This window comes from Protomyctophum bolini (genome assembly GCF_963924005.1).
Source record: "Protomyctophum bolini genome assembly, chromosome: 8".
In the NCBI taxonomy this organism is placed as follows: Eukaryota; Metazoa; Chordata; class Actinopteri; order Myctophiformes; family Myctophidae; genus Protomyctophum; species Protomyctophum bolini.
The window spans coordinates 38,150,717-38,164,758 of NC_137869.1; the positions used below are offsets into that span (position 1 = coordinate 38,150,717).

The 14,042-nt window shown below is 41.6% G+C and overlaps 1 protein-coding gene across 1 annotated transcript in view; it reads right to left on the reverse strand.

The window, feature by feature from the left end:
* Positions 1–14,042, reverse strand: part of brinp3a.1 (bone morphogenetic protein/retinoic acid inducible neural-specific 3a, tandem duplicate 1) — a 58,838-nt gene that overhangs the window by 14,369 nt on the left and 30,427 nt on the right. The window contains exon 5 of the mRNA XM_080770662.1: positions 1,524–1,629. Within this exon, the coding sequence (XP_080626788.1) occupies positions 1,524–1,629 (106 nt within the window). The remainder of the gene's footprint in view (positions 1–1,523; positions 1,630–14,042) is intronic.

Below are 14,042 nucleotides of genomic sequence, written 5' to 3' on the forward strand. Positions count from 1 at the left end.
GACGTTACAATGACAGAGGACATGGCAGTTAGACAAACGTACCATGAATAATTGACAGTTGAAGTGTATATAGCTTGGTTTGTGTATTGCATTTAAATCCGTTTTGCATACGGTTTTCTACCGTGAGCGTTTTCTACCACTTGTGTCAACTGTACATCATGTAAATCATTCAAGGAAATAATATACTCCAAAGTATTAGGCGTTCTGTCTGTGGCAACGACCCATCAAATCAGGGCTTGAAGTTTATTTTAACCAATCGCATCACCTTGACAGGTTGTCAACGCATGTTAAAAAAGTCTGAGAGATTGAAACCATGTAAACATTTTAGGAACTATGTTTTACTGAATTGTGCTTTATTTTTATTTTTTTGTGCAGGGTTGATGACTTTTTGTGCAGAGCTGATGACTCCAATCTTACAGTAAGTCTTACTCCAATCATAAACATTGCACTGTCAAAACACTAAGAAAACTGGGTGACCATAATGCTAAAGAACACTATTGCAATCTATTAATCTTCACGTTCAATGTCTGTCAGCTAAGCCTAATTTTAAACGTCATATAACAAAATAGCCAATATACAAGTTTGAAATGCAATTATGCAAAACACTGTATGACAGACATAGCTTTAAATGAGACATGAATCTTTTCTCTGTTGAAGCAAAATGCACTCAAACCCAGAACAGATAAACATCAAACCTCATGGTCTTGCAGCAAAATACACAATACCAACAAAAATCACCAAATGAACACATACCATGACACAATGCTGCACATTAAGGACTACTACGTAATCCCCCAATGCAGCACCATGATTAAATAACAGGAGCAACGCAATTAACACACTTCCTGCCGCCCTGTCAAGTGCATCATGGGAAATCAACATAGAGGGCTTCAGCGGGCACGCCCCCAGTTAAACTTGGCAACGCTATAGTAACAACGCAGCTGTTACTAATCGACTAATTTCACAAGAAATTTCAAGCCAGATTGAAAATGCTTGTAGGGCCTATAGTACTGTCTAAGTCTTATGTTAAGCCTATACTTTGTGTGTCTCAGTGTTAAACTACTTTTGTCGTGATCCAGTAGCACAAGTAGTATAAATTTCATTAGTATATTTTTCATGGAGGACTATAATGATTATATCCAGCTGAACTGAAACCATTATTTAGTGGCAATTGTTGAACAACCAACACTTCAAGATCACTTTAGGATATTGACATATGTTGCTATTGTATCCAACACACACACACACACACACACACACACACACACACGCACGCACGCACGCACACACGTGATTATCATGCACTGGGATTCACATGCAATTTGATCAGATTCATTCATATTAAGTTGAATCCTGTGTTGTTGTTCTCTATGCTTTTGTTCTGAAGCTGCACGGCAGACAGGAAAGACTGATTGAGGCTAAATTAATTGTGACGTTAATGTGTCGCTGTTAGAGACTCTCCAGAGAAGAGAAAAAAGTGTGACAATCTGAAATTTTGGTGGGTTCAATTATGGAGAGCCAACCTTGTAAATGGATCTTGTTTTCGGGGCTCTGGACCAAAACGGAGCTGACAGAGTCGAGGTTGTCATAGTTACTGCATCCAAGAGGGCCCGTCCTTGTTTCAGTCACCTAGCGGGGAGGAGAAGAGAGGCGTATGATGATACCGTACTGTTACACCCAATAACATGATACCGTACTGTTACACCCAATAACATGATACCGTACTGTTACACCCAATAACATGATACCGTACTGTTACACCCAATAACATGATACTGTACTGTTACACCCAATAACATGATACTGTACTGTTACACCCAATAACATGATACTGTACTGTTACACCCAATAACATGATACCGTACTGTTACACCCAATAACATGATACTGTACTGTTACACCCAATAACATGATACCGTACTGTTACACCCACTAACATGATACCGTACTGTTACACCCAATAACATGATACCGTACTGTTACACCCAATAACATGATACCGTACTGTTACACCCACTAACATGATACAGTACTGTTACACCCAATAACATGATACCGTACTGTTACACCCAATAACATGATACCGTACTGTTACACCCACTAACATGATACAGTACTGTTACACCCAATAACATGATACTGTACTGTTAGAGACACCCACTATGATGATACTGTACTGTTAGAGACACCCACTAACATGATTACATATTCAGATAGGGAAAACAAAAGAGGGAAAGGACACAGAGAGAGAGAGAGAGAGAGAGAGAGAGAGAGACACACAGTAAAGAGACATTGAGAGAGAGAGAGAGAGAGAGACAGAGAGAGAGAGATGAAGCTGAATGTCACAAGAAACACAATTAACAATTCCCTTTTCGCTCTCTAACTCCACTTTTAAGGGAACACAAAATGCATTACACATTATTTAATCCCCACTGTGTAAATCACATTTAGGATAATGGCAAAACCAGAGAGACGGCTGAAAATGGAGTTGTAACAAAACGTGTTCTGGAGTGAAGCTTAATGGATATGTCAAGGTGTGATCTGTCAAACGATAGCGCTCATATTCATAATTCTCTATTTTTGAAGCACTTATCTAAACAAGGTTACCAAGTGCTTCTGTGCTTTACATAAAACGAAAGAAAAATAAATCAGCATCAGAATTAAAAACATATAACATAAATAGAGGGTATGCATAAAGTGAGTGGCAAAGTGAGTTTAATGTTATTTAATGCAATCAGACAAGGACTTTTCTGTTTGGATGTACTGTATGGGCTGTCAAGGACAGAAAGTATGTTTTTATTACTGTATAAAGTGTACTAAGAAATAAAACAAAGAATTACATTTCACAATATAAATTATGGAAAGGCATTTCTACAATGCTTTGTCCATCATTTCATTTCATTTAAGTTAAAATTAGACACAGATTTAGCAAGCCTGAGCTGGGCAGGTTGTTTCAGAGTCGAGCAACGCTGACAGCAAAGGCACAGTCACCCCTTTGTCTTCCTCCTCCACCGAGGAGCAACCACCAGGTTCTTGCTGCCTGAGGACACTGGGGTGCGCACCGGCTCATAGGGGGGTTAATAACTCAAAAATGTAATTGGGGGCCAGGCCATGCCCATGAATGAAGTGCTGTAAAGCTAGTTTAATGTCCATTGTAAGGTAATTGTAACAATTTCACGTCCAAAGTACAATCTATTGTCCAATCCAGTCTGGACAATCATTGTGGTGATACCACCTCCATACAGATTTGCCCTGAACGGGGATGTGTTTGTGTGTTTGTGTATACAGCTAATCTCGAGCGCCGCTTTACTGCCTGAAACTTTGCGCGTCGTGAAGACACTCTCACAAATCTCACAAATGTTTCTAATCGACCTCATGGCGATGCTGTAAGATGCTGTTTGTGGGTAGGTCGTACAACCAATAAATCGATTCCTTGGTCCATGACACAACTCAACCCATATACTGTAGGCCACACACATTTCCACCTGACTAGAATTTCCGCCATTTTGAGTTTTCTAACAAAACACATGTTTGCTACCACGCGTACCAGGGCAGGAATTTCACGACGGCCATGGCCCTCGTTGGCCCTCTGTTTGGCCGTTTGCCCCTCAAAAGAAAAAAGTATATATATATATATATATATATATATATATATATATATACAAATATAGATGCCACATGGCCTTAATTGATGCCCTGCCTGCACTGCCCCAATTGATTTCACAGTTTTCTCATCAGCGCTATTTTCTGGCAATACGTATTTCTTAGGCACATAAGTTGTCTGTGGTTGAGATTATAAATTGTTATTGGACAACGTCAAGTGAAACGTCGCTGCGCATATAAGTAGCATATAGGTTTGATTTTGACAGCTTAAAATGCAGCAGAAACCAATGCTTTTGACAGGGGGTGAGAGGGAGCTAGAGAGAGAGAGAGAGAGAGAGAGAGAGAGGATCAGAGGAAGACGAGACACAGACGAGACACAGAGATAACTGCTGTTTATTTACCAACTTAAGTTAAACAATTGTACAGAAATGTTGACTGTAGCTGTCCTGTACTCCTTGTAGTAGTGTCCTGTCGGCTGATAACAGCCCTGAGTAGGTAACCAGCCTGGCAGAGATCTGTGCTCTGAGAAGCACACTTTTCTAGTAGTTCATTAAAAGTTTTGGAATGCTCATTGCAGCTTCAACAATATATTCAGAACAAGATCTGTCCTAAAACAGACAGGCAGACAGTGCAGGGCAGTTAAAGTATGAGTAATTGGTGACTGGCTACAGTGCTTTGTGCCACAAGGGAGCATTGGTCATTTTTCATTTAAGCTTTCATATGATGTATCGTGCATTGAAATTGAAAGATATTTGAGGGAGACCATTTGAAACTTGTTGGACCATAAATCTCAAAACATTTTAACACCTCTCCATGCCTAATCACTCCCAAACTCTAACCACCCCCACAAGTGGTAGCTGACAACACTAGATCAGACGGACCAGCTTTTACTGGCTACAGTAGGCCTATAGTAGTCCTATAGTAAAACAGTACAGTTCTATGTAACCTTAAAAGCTTAACTGGGGGACTGCCCATAGATCCGAAGTCCTGTTAGTCGACCGAACATGCATTAAGGTCGCCAAACATGCATTAAGTCTGGCCAACATGCATTAAGGTTGGCGAACATGCATTAAGGTTGGCCAACATGCATTAAGTCTGGCCAACATGCATTAAGGTTGGCGAACATGCATTAAGGTTGGCCAACATGCATTCAGTCTGGCCAACATGCATTAAGGTTGGCCAACATGCATTAAGGTTGGCGAACATGCATTAAGGTTGGCCAACATGCATTCAGTCTGGCCAACATGCATTAAGGTTGGCCAACATGCATTCAGTCTGGCCAACATGCATTAAGGTTGGCGAACATGCATTAAGGTTGGCGAACATGCATTAAGGTTGGCCAACATGCATTCAGTCTGGCCAACATGCATTAAGGTTGGCCAACATGCATTAAGGTTGGCCAACATGCATTCAGTCTGGCCAACATGCATTAAGGTTGGCAAACATGCATTAAGGTTGGCCAACATGCATTCAGTCTGGCCAACATGCATTAAGGTTGGCCAACATGCATTCAGTCTGGCCAACATGCATTAAGGTTGGCGAACATGCATTAAGGTTGGCGAACATGCATTAAGGTTGGCCAACATGCATTCAGTCTGGCCAACATGCATTAAGGTTGGCCAACATGCATTAAGGTTGGCCAACATGCATTCAGTCTGGCCAACATGCATTAAGGTTGGCAAACATGCATTAAGGTTGGCCAACATGCATTAAGTCTGGCGAACATGCATTAAGGTTGCCAAACATGCATTAAGGTTGGCCAACATGCATTAAGTCTGGCCAACATGCATTAAGGTTGGCCAACATGCATTAAGTCTGGCGAACATGCATTAAGGTTGGCCAACATGCATTAAGGTTGGCCAACATGCATTAAGGTTGGCAAACATGCATTAAGTCTGGCCAACATGCATTAAGGTTGGCAAACATGCATTAAGGTTGGCCAACATGCATTAAGGTTGGCCAACATGCATAAAGGTTGGCCAACATGCATTAAGGTTGGCAAACATGCATTAAGTCTGGCCAACATGCATTAAGGTTGGCAAACATGCATTAAGGTTGGCCAACATGCATTAAGGTTGGCCAACATGCATTAAGGTTGGCCAACATGCATTAAGGTTGGCCAACATGCATTAAGGTTGGCCAACATGCATTAAGTCTGGCCAACATGCATTAAGGTTGGCCAACATGCATTAAGTCTGGCGAACATGCATTAAGGTTGGCCAACATGCATTAAGGTTGGCAAACATGCATTAAGGTTGGCCAACATGCATAAAGGTTGGCCAACATGCATTAAGGTTGGCAAACATGCATTAAGTCTGGCCAACATGCATTAAGGTTGGCAAACATGCATTAAGGTTGGCCAACATGCATTAAGGTTGGCCAACATGCATTAAGGTTGGCCAACATGCATTAAGGTTGGCCAACATGCATTAAGGTTGGCCAACATGCATTAAGGTTGGCCAACATGCATTAAGGTTGGCGAACATGCATTAAGGTTGGCCAACATGCATAAAGGTTGGCCAACATGCATTAAGTCTGGCCAACATGCATTAAGGTTGGCCAACATGCATAAAGGTTGGCGAACATGCGCTGCTCCCGTGCTTGCGGTTATGTTTAGGTTAGAGATAGGGTTAGTAATGGCCGAACTAACAGGAGGTCAAACCAATGACAATGATGTTGCTGTTTTCATTTCGATGTACTTTGATTCTTTAAAAGTAAAAGCTCAGCTCTAAACACAGCTCAGCATCACAATAATGGAAAATAAATCTCATCATGCTAAAGAAAATTCTCAGGCAACATATTCCCTGAGACTTAATATTGCACCTTCCCTGGGACTAATTAAAGGTCATACAGAATAGTTTATTTTGCTGATCCTGGACAAAACAAGCACTTTGTTACAAACTAACACAACGTTAAGAAATACACGAATGCCGACAGGGTGGAAAGCCTGGTTTCTATTTGGTAGCCTGACATTCATCCCAAACCCTAACCTAACCCTAACCTCAGGAAGCCACGGGTGATTTGTAACCCGCAGCACATGTCTAACAATGACTAACGGGTGGTGTGACTTAAGGCCAGTCCCTTTCTACTTACTGTGCAGGGCTTACATCCAGTCTAAAGCCCGCCCACTGTATCAGCTAATTTCCATTTTCCACAAATATACATACACGCACACAACCTGTTTCCGTGCCCTCTCCACACTTAACAGTGCTATAACTAAGAAGCGCCAAACAGCCGCATCCGTTCGATGCATTGCACACACGATGTCTATAAAAACTTGCTAACAGTCATTGAATAATAACCTGCAGTATGTCTCCATGTCCTGGGGTCGACACAATAACATTGAAGCGATCCAGGATAATGGAAAATGTAACGCTGCCTCTCTCTGTTAATGGTGCACGACGCACAGACCTAGCTTCGAGAACACCAGTGGTGGAAAAAGTACTCAAATGTCTTATAATATAGAAATACTGTAATACTTTTACTTTTTTTAGTCGTGTCATTTCTGAGTCATTCATGCACGTCTTTATAATGCCCATGAGAACCATGTCTCTCTGATCCTTGGGCAAGGCCGCCGTAGCCATCCGTGTGTCACAGATCATGTCTGGGTCAAAATCTTTGACTTGCAAGACACAGCCTGGCGCTCTGAATTCTCCTTTCGTCATTCTTGGCATGGGCAATTATAGTTTTGTGTATCTTTTCCATTTCTGCGGGTCGACCCTGTTTTCGTTTTCCAAAAGACTAGCACAGCAGTGTCCAATTTGGAACCTAATGAGTGCTTTTGGTCTAAGACATTCTGACTATATAAGCATGCTGCATGCATGATACTAATGCAGTAGTGAATCTGAGAAGAATTTATTTAATGATCATTTTGGTGCCTTTTAAATCTCAAAATGTATCTGATCTTGGATAATGATAGTATTCCCACGAGATGATGACGCTTATCTCTGAAAAATACTGCAATATTTTTACATTAAAAATAATTACTGCTACCCCCATAATGAGCAAAGAATTCTGCCCCTTAAGCATGTCTAAAACAATTACACACAGTATGTTATACAGTAGGCTACATACTGTTGCTTGGCATGAACTGGCATTACAATTTGGTCGGCTCTATTCTTTATTCATTATAACCATCATTACTGTCCTGAAAGTTGTGCTAATTAATAGATCAAGGCAAAAAGCTCCTTTTTTGACTTTGTGTTTGTATTGTGTGTGCGATCACAGATCTCAATCATCCTTGACAAAGGCCTGATATAGAACACACATATACGTGTATATCTAGCCTCGTCTGGCACCAGTGAAGACAAACTGCCAGCCCGTGGGAGAATCCATCTCCTTCCCTGTCACCAGCGAATTATATTGAAACGCCAGGGCCGCTTCTTTTAATATTTTCCCTGAGGCTCAATAAAAGTAACCATATCGCGAGTGTGAGATTAATGACAGAAACTGAAGGATCCAGCCAGCAGAAAGAGAGTAACTTTTCCCCCTGCCTGCAGAAAAGTTGCCTGTCTTTTAACATTTACTTTTAAGGTTAGTGAGGATGTACTGCAGACAGGGACAGGTTGGTGTTTGTGATTGCAGGTTACCCCCCCCCCCCCCCCCCCCCCCCCACCTTATTGATGTTACATAACACTACTCATTTCAGTAAAGATATTTTGTATGGATGTGATGGCATAATGATTTTTTTTTGTAGGGATGTGCCGATGAGACATTTTGGCCGATATCGATATCCGATAAAAATTAATTGCTCTTATGGCCGATAACCGATCACGGCAGATGTCGATGTGATCTTATTCTGTATTGAAAAATTAACATTCTAAAAAGTACATGTAACAGGGTATCTGCACTGCAGAGATTTAACTTAACTACCTTTATATTTAATATTGTGAGCTTGTAGATCTGTTCAAGCTGTTACTTTGGGATTGTTTATCTATAAAGACAGACCGGTTCATCTGATTGATTAATCGAACCGATGCTGATTAATCTAAAAACAACTAAAATCATTTGATACCGATGTGTTTACCGATTAATCTCTCTCTCTCTGTGTGTGTGTGTGTGTGTGTGTGTGTGTGTGTGTGTGTGTGTGTGTGTGTGTGTGTGTGTGTGTGTGTGTGTGTGTGTGTGTGTGTGTGTGTGTGTGTGCGAGCTGAGAGAAGACTTGAGTAGACTTGAGATATTTCCTCTTTTATTTGTAGACTAGTCGGCACAATTAATTACAATTCAAGCAGCCTCCACAGGGATTCAAAGTTATTAATTTCTAACACAGACAGATGTACAACTTAGAGGGAAAAATGGACCGAATGCAAATCTAAAGATGGCTTCTCTATGCATATCAATGAGGCCATCTGCAACAAGAACCCAGTGGAGCGGACCATGTGTTCAAAGTTTAGCCCACTCTATTAGAAACCAATTTAGGAAGAAAAAGAATAATCATATCTTATATGTCAAATTGTCATATTAAAAGAAATATCTTTTCATTTCAGCATATTATAGCAGGTCACCTTTTTGTTCTAACCGAGAAGACGTCCAAGATATTCTGGAGTCATGTAAATTAGATTGATTGTCTGGGGGTGGGTGTTGTGGGGAAGTATTAATATGCCATAATTGAGTGCAATATATTTGCGCTGACTGTGTTCGAAAACCCACAGCTGCATTTAATGGGACCAGTAATTGCACTTTAAAAGATTTCCTAGAATAAGCACTTATTTTGTCTGCTGACGTTGCAGACGTGACACATTCTATCATTGTTTGATTTGTCACTTTCCCTACTCGTGATCCATTTCATGTCAAACGTTTCTTTCAGACTCAGACAAACACAAGACACCTTGAAAATATAGCTTTCTTACTCTGCTTGGGGAACTAATTGGGAGACTGTTACTATTTTCCAATTTCAATCCATGCCGTATGAAGGTGATCAGAAAGCGACAGTGGTACTGTCATCACGCACGCACGCATGCACACACACACAGTCACGTACGCACACACGCACGCACGCACCATCCAAAAAATTGTGTCTTTAACCCATTCTGACCTGGGATCAGATTCATACGAGGTTTCCACTGGACACACACTGGTCTGATGAACCCATTCTGACCTGAGATCAGATTCTAAAAATGTCAGTCGTTCTTCGAATTTTTCAAAAATAGCAGACCTACAAGCTCGTATCGCGCCACTCGGTGGCGCGATATGAGCTTGTAGATCTGCTATTTTTCAATAGGTAAAGCATAACATGATGCTAACACCAAAATGGGTGCCCGGTCAGAATGGGTTAATATTGTAATAATACTAAAGGCATGAAATGAAGTTTCATCGTTTCTGTTAATTTCACCTATGCATATTTCCAGGAGGGGCAGCATAAAATGAGCCACTTAGTGAGCCAGCGTTGTCAGATGCCTGAGTGATAATGGACTTTAAAATGCCTGCAATTCCTGCTTGCGAGAAGAAATGGGGGGGAAAAAAAGGTATGAAATGACATTAATGTTTCATGAGGATCATTGCTCATTTCAAAATTGCCTTTGCTTTCTCTGCACCCGAAGAACCACCCTGTTTTCTTAACCCACTTAGGATGGGAACGCATTCTGCGTCACTTTAGCGTTTAACGACTTTAACTATTATTTTAACCTCAGCTGTTGAGTGCCGCGCTACGAGCTTGTAGATCTGACAGCGAACTCATATCTTTGCTTCTGAGGGGGGGGGGGGGGGGGGGGGGGGGCTGGAATAACAGATGGGGGTCGGCGGCCAATTGCATATTCCTTGACATGAAATAGTTTGAGAACCACTGATCTAGAAACATAGTTTTTTCCAGAAAGCTTTTCAGAAAAATGATTTAGAAGTAATTCATAGTATCTGTCTCAGTCCTAAATGTGTTAATCACCAATGCACAGGAGATGACATGCAAATCCACATTTACATCGGAGATGTTTCCGCATGTTTATTCCTTCTTTGAGGATTCTATAGTGCATGTTTTAAAACCACTTTGTTGCACTGGCTTACTCTCTAATGTCATCGAGCTAGGGATCAGCTTATCGGGTAAGGAAAAATATGAAGAAGGGGGGGGGGAAAGGCAGAAAATAGCATCAGAATAAGATTATCTTTTGTACCGAAGAGAAAATGGGGGACCACAGTATAAGCCATGGGGGAGCTAGGCAACCGGGAACCTTTACAAGTAGAAAGTTGTATTACTATACTGACACTGTACTGATACTGTACTAGCTTCTTTCTTTATTTATCTCTCTCTCTCTCTCTCTCTCTCTCTCTCTCTCTCTCTCTTTCTTTCTTACGGGGTAAACTAAGCTATAGTCACACAGAGAGAGAATGATTGCAGATTCTGATTCTGCAATCATTTTATTTTCTTCTGCAATCATTTTATTTTTCTTCTGCAATCATTTTCTTAACCCTAGTCTTTTTGTATCGGCTACAAATTAAGGAGACATCCTGGTTGGAAGATGTTAAATTCATCTGATGCCTTAACCCATTTTGGGCGGGAACCGCTTTTGGTGTTTTAACTTTTAAGCATTATGTTATGCTTTAGCTATTGAAAAATAGCAGATCTACAAGCTCATAGCACGCCACCGAGTGGCGCGCTACGAGCTTGTAGGTCTGCAAATGTCGTGGAAGGGTGAAAATGTGGCGCAAATCTTTGAATATATATTTCAGAGCGAACATTTTTAACTAAATTATTGGCTTCTGGGGGGTCCCTGGAACTACATATTTTGAGATTTGGGTCGGTGGCCCAATAGAGATAATTCTGGGGGTCCCTTGACATGGAAAAGGTTGAGCACCACTGACATAGAAACATGGGTTTTTCAGAAAAATGTTAATCGAGCTCAGTCCAAAAAGGGTTAATCTAATTTACAGTATACTCAGTGACACAAAATCTCAATTATCTCAATCTCCTTCATCTTTGACCACTTAGCTTTAAGAAATCCAAAGATATGGATCTCCTGGAAGGAAGGGTGAACTCTACGCAGGAGTGGAAAGTCAAACGGAAGGCACTTAGGAATCTGGAGGCCCCATATACCTATGACATAATTCTTCTGTTGATGCAGGAGTACAAATAGTTTTGACTTTTAAATATCTCGTGCGGCCATTATTCTCGACAATTTCACAGCAACAACACCTCTCCTCATAAAGTGTCTCCCCTTTACCTCCCAATGCTGCACATTTTACCCAGGTTATTAACAGGGAAAAGGTGTAACTTGAAGATGGAGTGTCCTTTTTCATGTGTTTAAGAGGTGAAAGTACTTCATTAGACCCCTTGGTATGGTTATGTGCAATGATTCCCTTTGTATTTAGGGTTTCTTCCTGGAGCCTGAAACCTTCACCGTCAAACGTGCCAATGAAAAAACCAGTAATATAGTGACATCACACTATCGGCCCCTCCCCTAACTCCCTTTTATCATACAACTACAGCTGTGGGTGCGGCTTCAGTTCAGGTGGATCACCACCCATCACCACCTACCAGGCAAACCAGGCATACTTAATGAACTGGTGGGGGTGCCCACATTAAAACGACATTTTTACAAATACTGTACACTTATTCACAGTCACACATTCACACATCGGGCGAGAGAGAAAGGCAGCAAATGAGCGAGAGAGAGAGCGAGAGCCAAGGGTGGCCGAGGTTTGACTGACGCCTGACAGTCAGTCGGAGCTCCGAGGCTCCCCTGAGCGTGGAGGCCCGTTTCAATTGAAACTGGTGAAACATAGCGAAGGCCTCCTCCTATGCATGGGAAAATATAACAGAGACAAACACACAGTATGTAATGAATTATTCATCGGCGTGAGAAATGAAGGACGGAGAGTGCTTCTTTTTTCCATTTGTTTGTTTATCCTGCAATCACAACTGCGGCAAGCTGCCGCTTCCCGCCGTCACATCTAAGGAGCCATTATCTGATTTTCTTATAGCCTTCAGTCCAAAGACATTTTATTCTATTCTGCCGTCAGATGAAGCGTGTACCGACTGAACATTTATAAGACGACGTGGCACAGCAAATTGGGTCAAGCAATCATCATCACTTCTTCTCTTCTCCCCCAGTAATGATAATTCTCCTCCACCCAGCAGCTCACTGTAATGAAGCTTTAACACAGACAAACCTGGGCTGTAGATCATAGGTAAGCAGCCTTTGATTGATGTAGCATTTCCTGTCCTCTCCCCTCAGCTAAAGACCCCTTCATTACCCACGGCGCAAAGTCTGTCTTCTTCACGCGTCTTCTGTTCATTAGCACGCGACACCTTAACTCATACCCCAAAATGGCTGACAAATGGAGCGGGGGGGCTCTCGAAAAGAAATGATTGAAATTGAAGCGATGATTCATCACGCTGATGCATGCGTACTGTAAATGTACCGGCACGGTTCTTCCTTCAACCTCTTCGTTTTGCCTCGATGTATCTCAATCTTTTTCTCTTTTTTTGTTTTTTTGCCAGCAGGCCAAACATTTCTTCCGTTTAAAATTATGCTATCTCTTAATAAATTCTCTGCCGGGCATTATATGGCGGAGAATTCCGTCGGATGCATATACGATTGGATTTTATATGACGGAATATTCGGCCAAACTGAATAAATGTGTTAAACCCATGCTCCATTTAAAGCCAGCTTCTGTTATGCTATTCATCTTCATCGGCATGAGGTAAAGTTCTGTTCTGATTTAAAGGCTGCTGATGCAGTGCATATTTTACATCGGTCACCTGAAAACGCCACACAAACAAATGTAACTCTGAGAGGTCTTTTTCTCTCTATTCATCTCAGATGAGAGTGTTTTTCGAGCAGCACTTCGGCCTAGTGCCGCTGCCAAAGCAGCCCGGATTCACGTGGCCAATTCGCTTTAGAAAATCTAGGGTTTCATTCTTTGATGGACTGACTGTATAGTTGGAACATCACTGAGGGTACGGCCATGACAAATGCACTGTGGCTCGGGAAAATGCAAGCAAGTTTTTTTAGCTTTAGTCACACCATCGAGATGGCTGAAATCAATACTGATCTCTCTAATTTTCTCCGGAGAGTCTGTTATTGTGCTGTTAAGTGACTGCAGCACTCGATTGCTAAAACCTTACCTCGCTTCACGATCTCAAAATGCAGATAATTGCAGAATCCCGTTGGCCATCAGATCATCAAAACATATAGTCACACAACCGCTGATACAGGGCTATACGTACAGTCTTATCGGGTAAAATAGGGTCCCTATTAACCTGTTAAAACAACAAAATCTAGCAAGTTCAGCAGGACCTGACCCGTGGTGCAGCGGAGCTTTTGTACTGAATGAGAGCGACTGCAGTTCAGCTTTGTGACAGAGAAATGAATGAGAGACGTGCATAAGCCAAATCCCAATACCCAAAATATCAGCCACTCGCTCACTCACACTCGCTCACTGCAGCATGGAGGTGTTACGGTGAAATTGGTGACCTGCTGAAATATGTGACAATAGTCTAGACAATC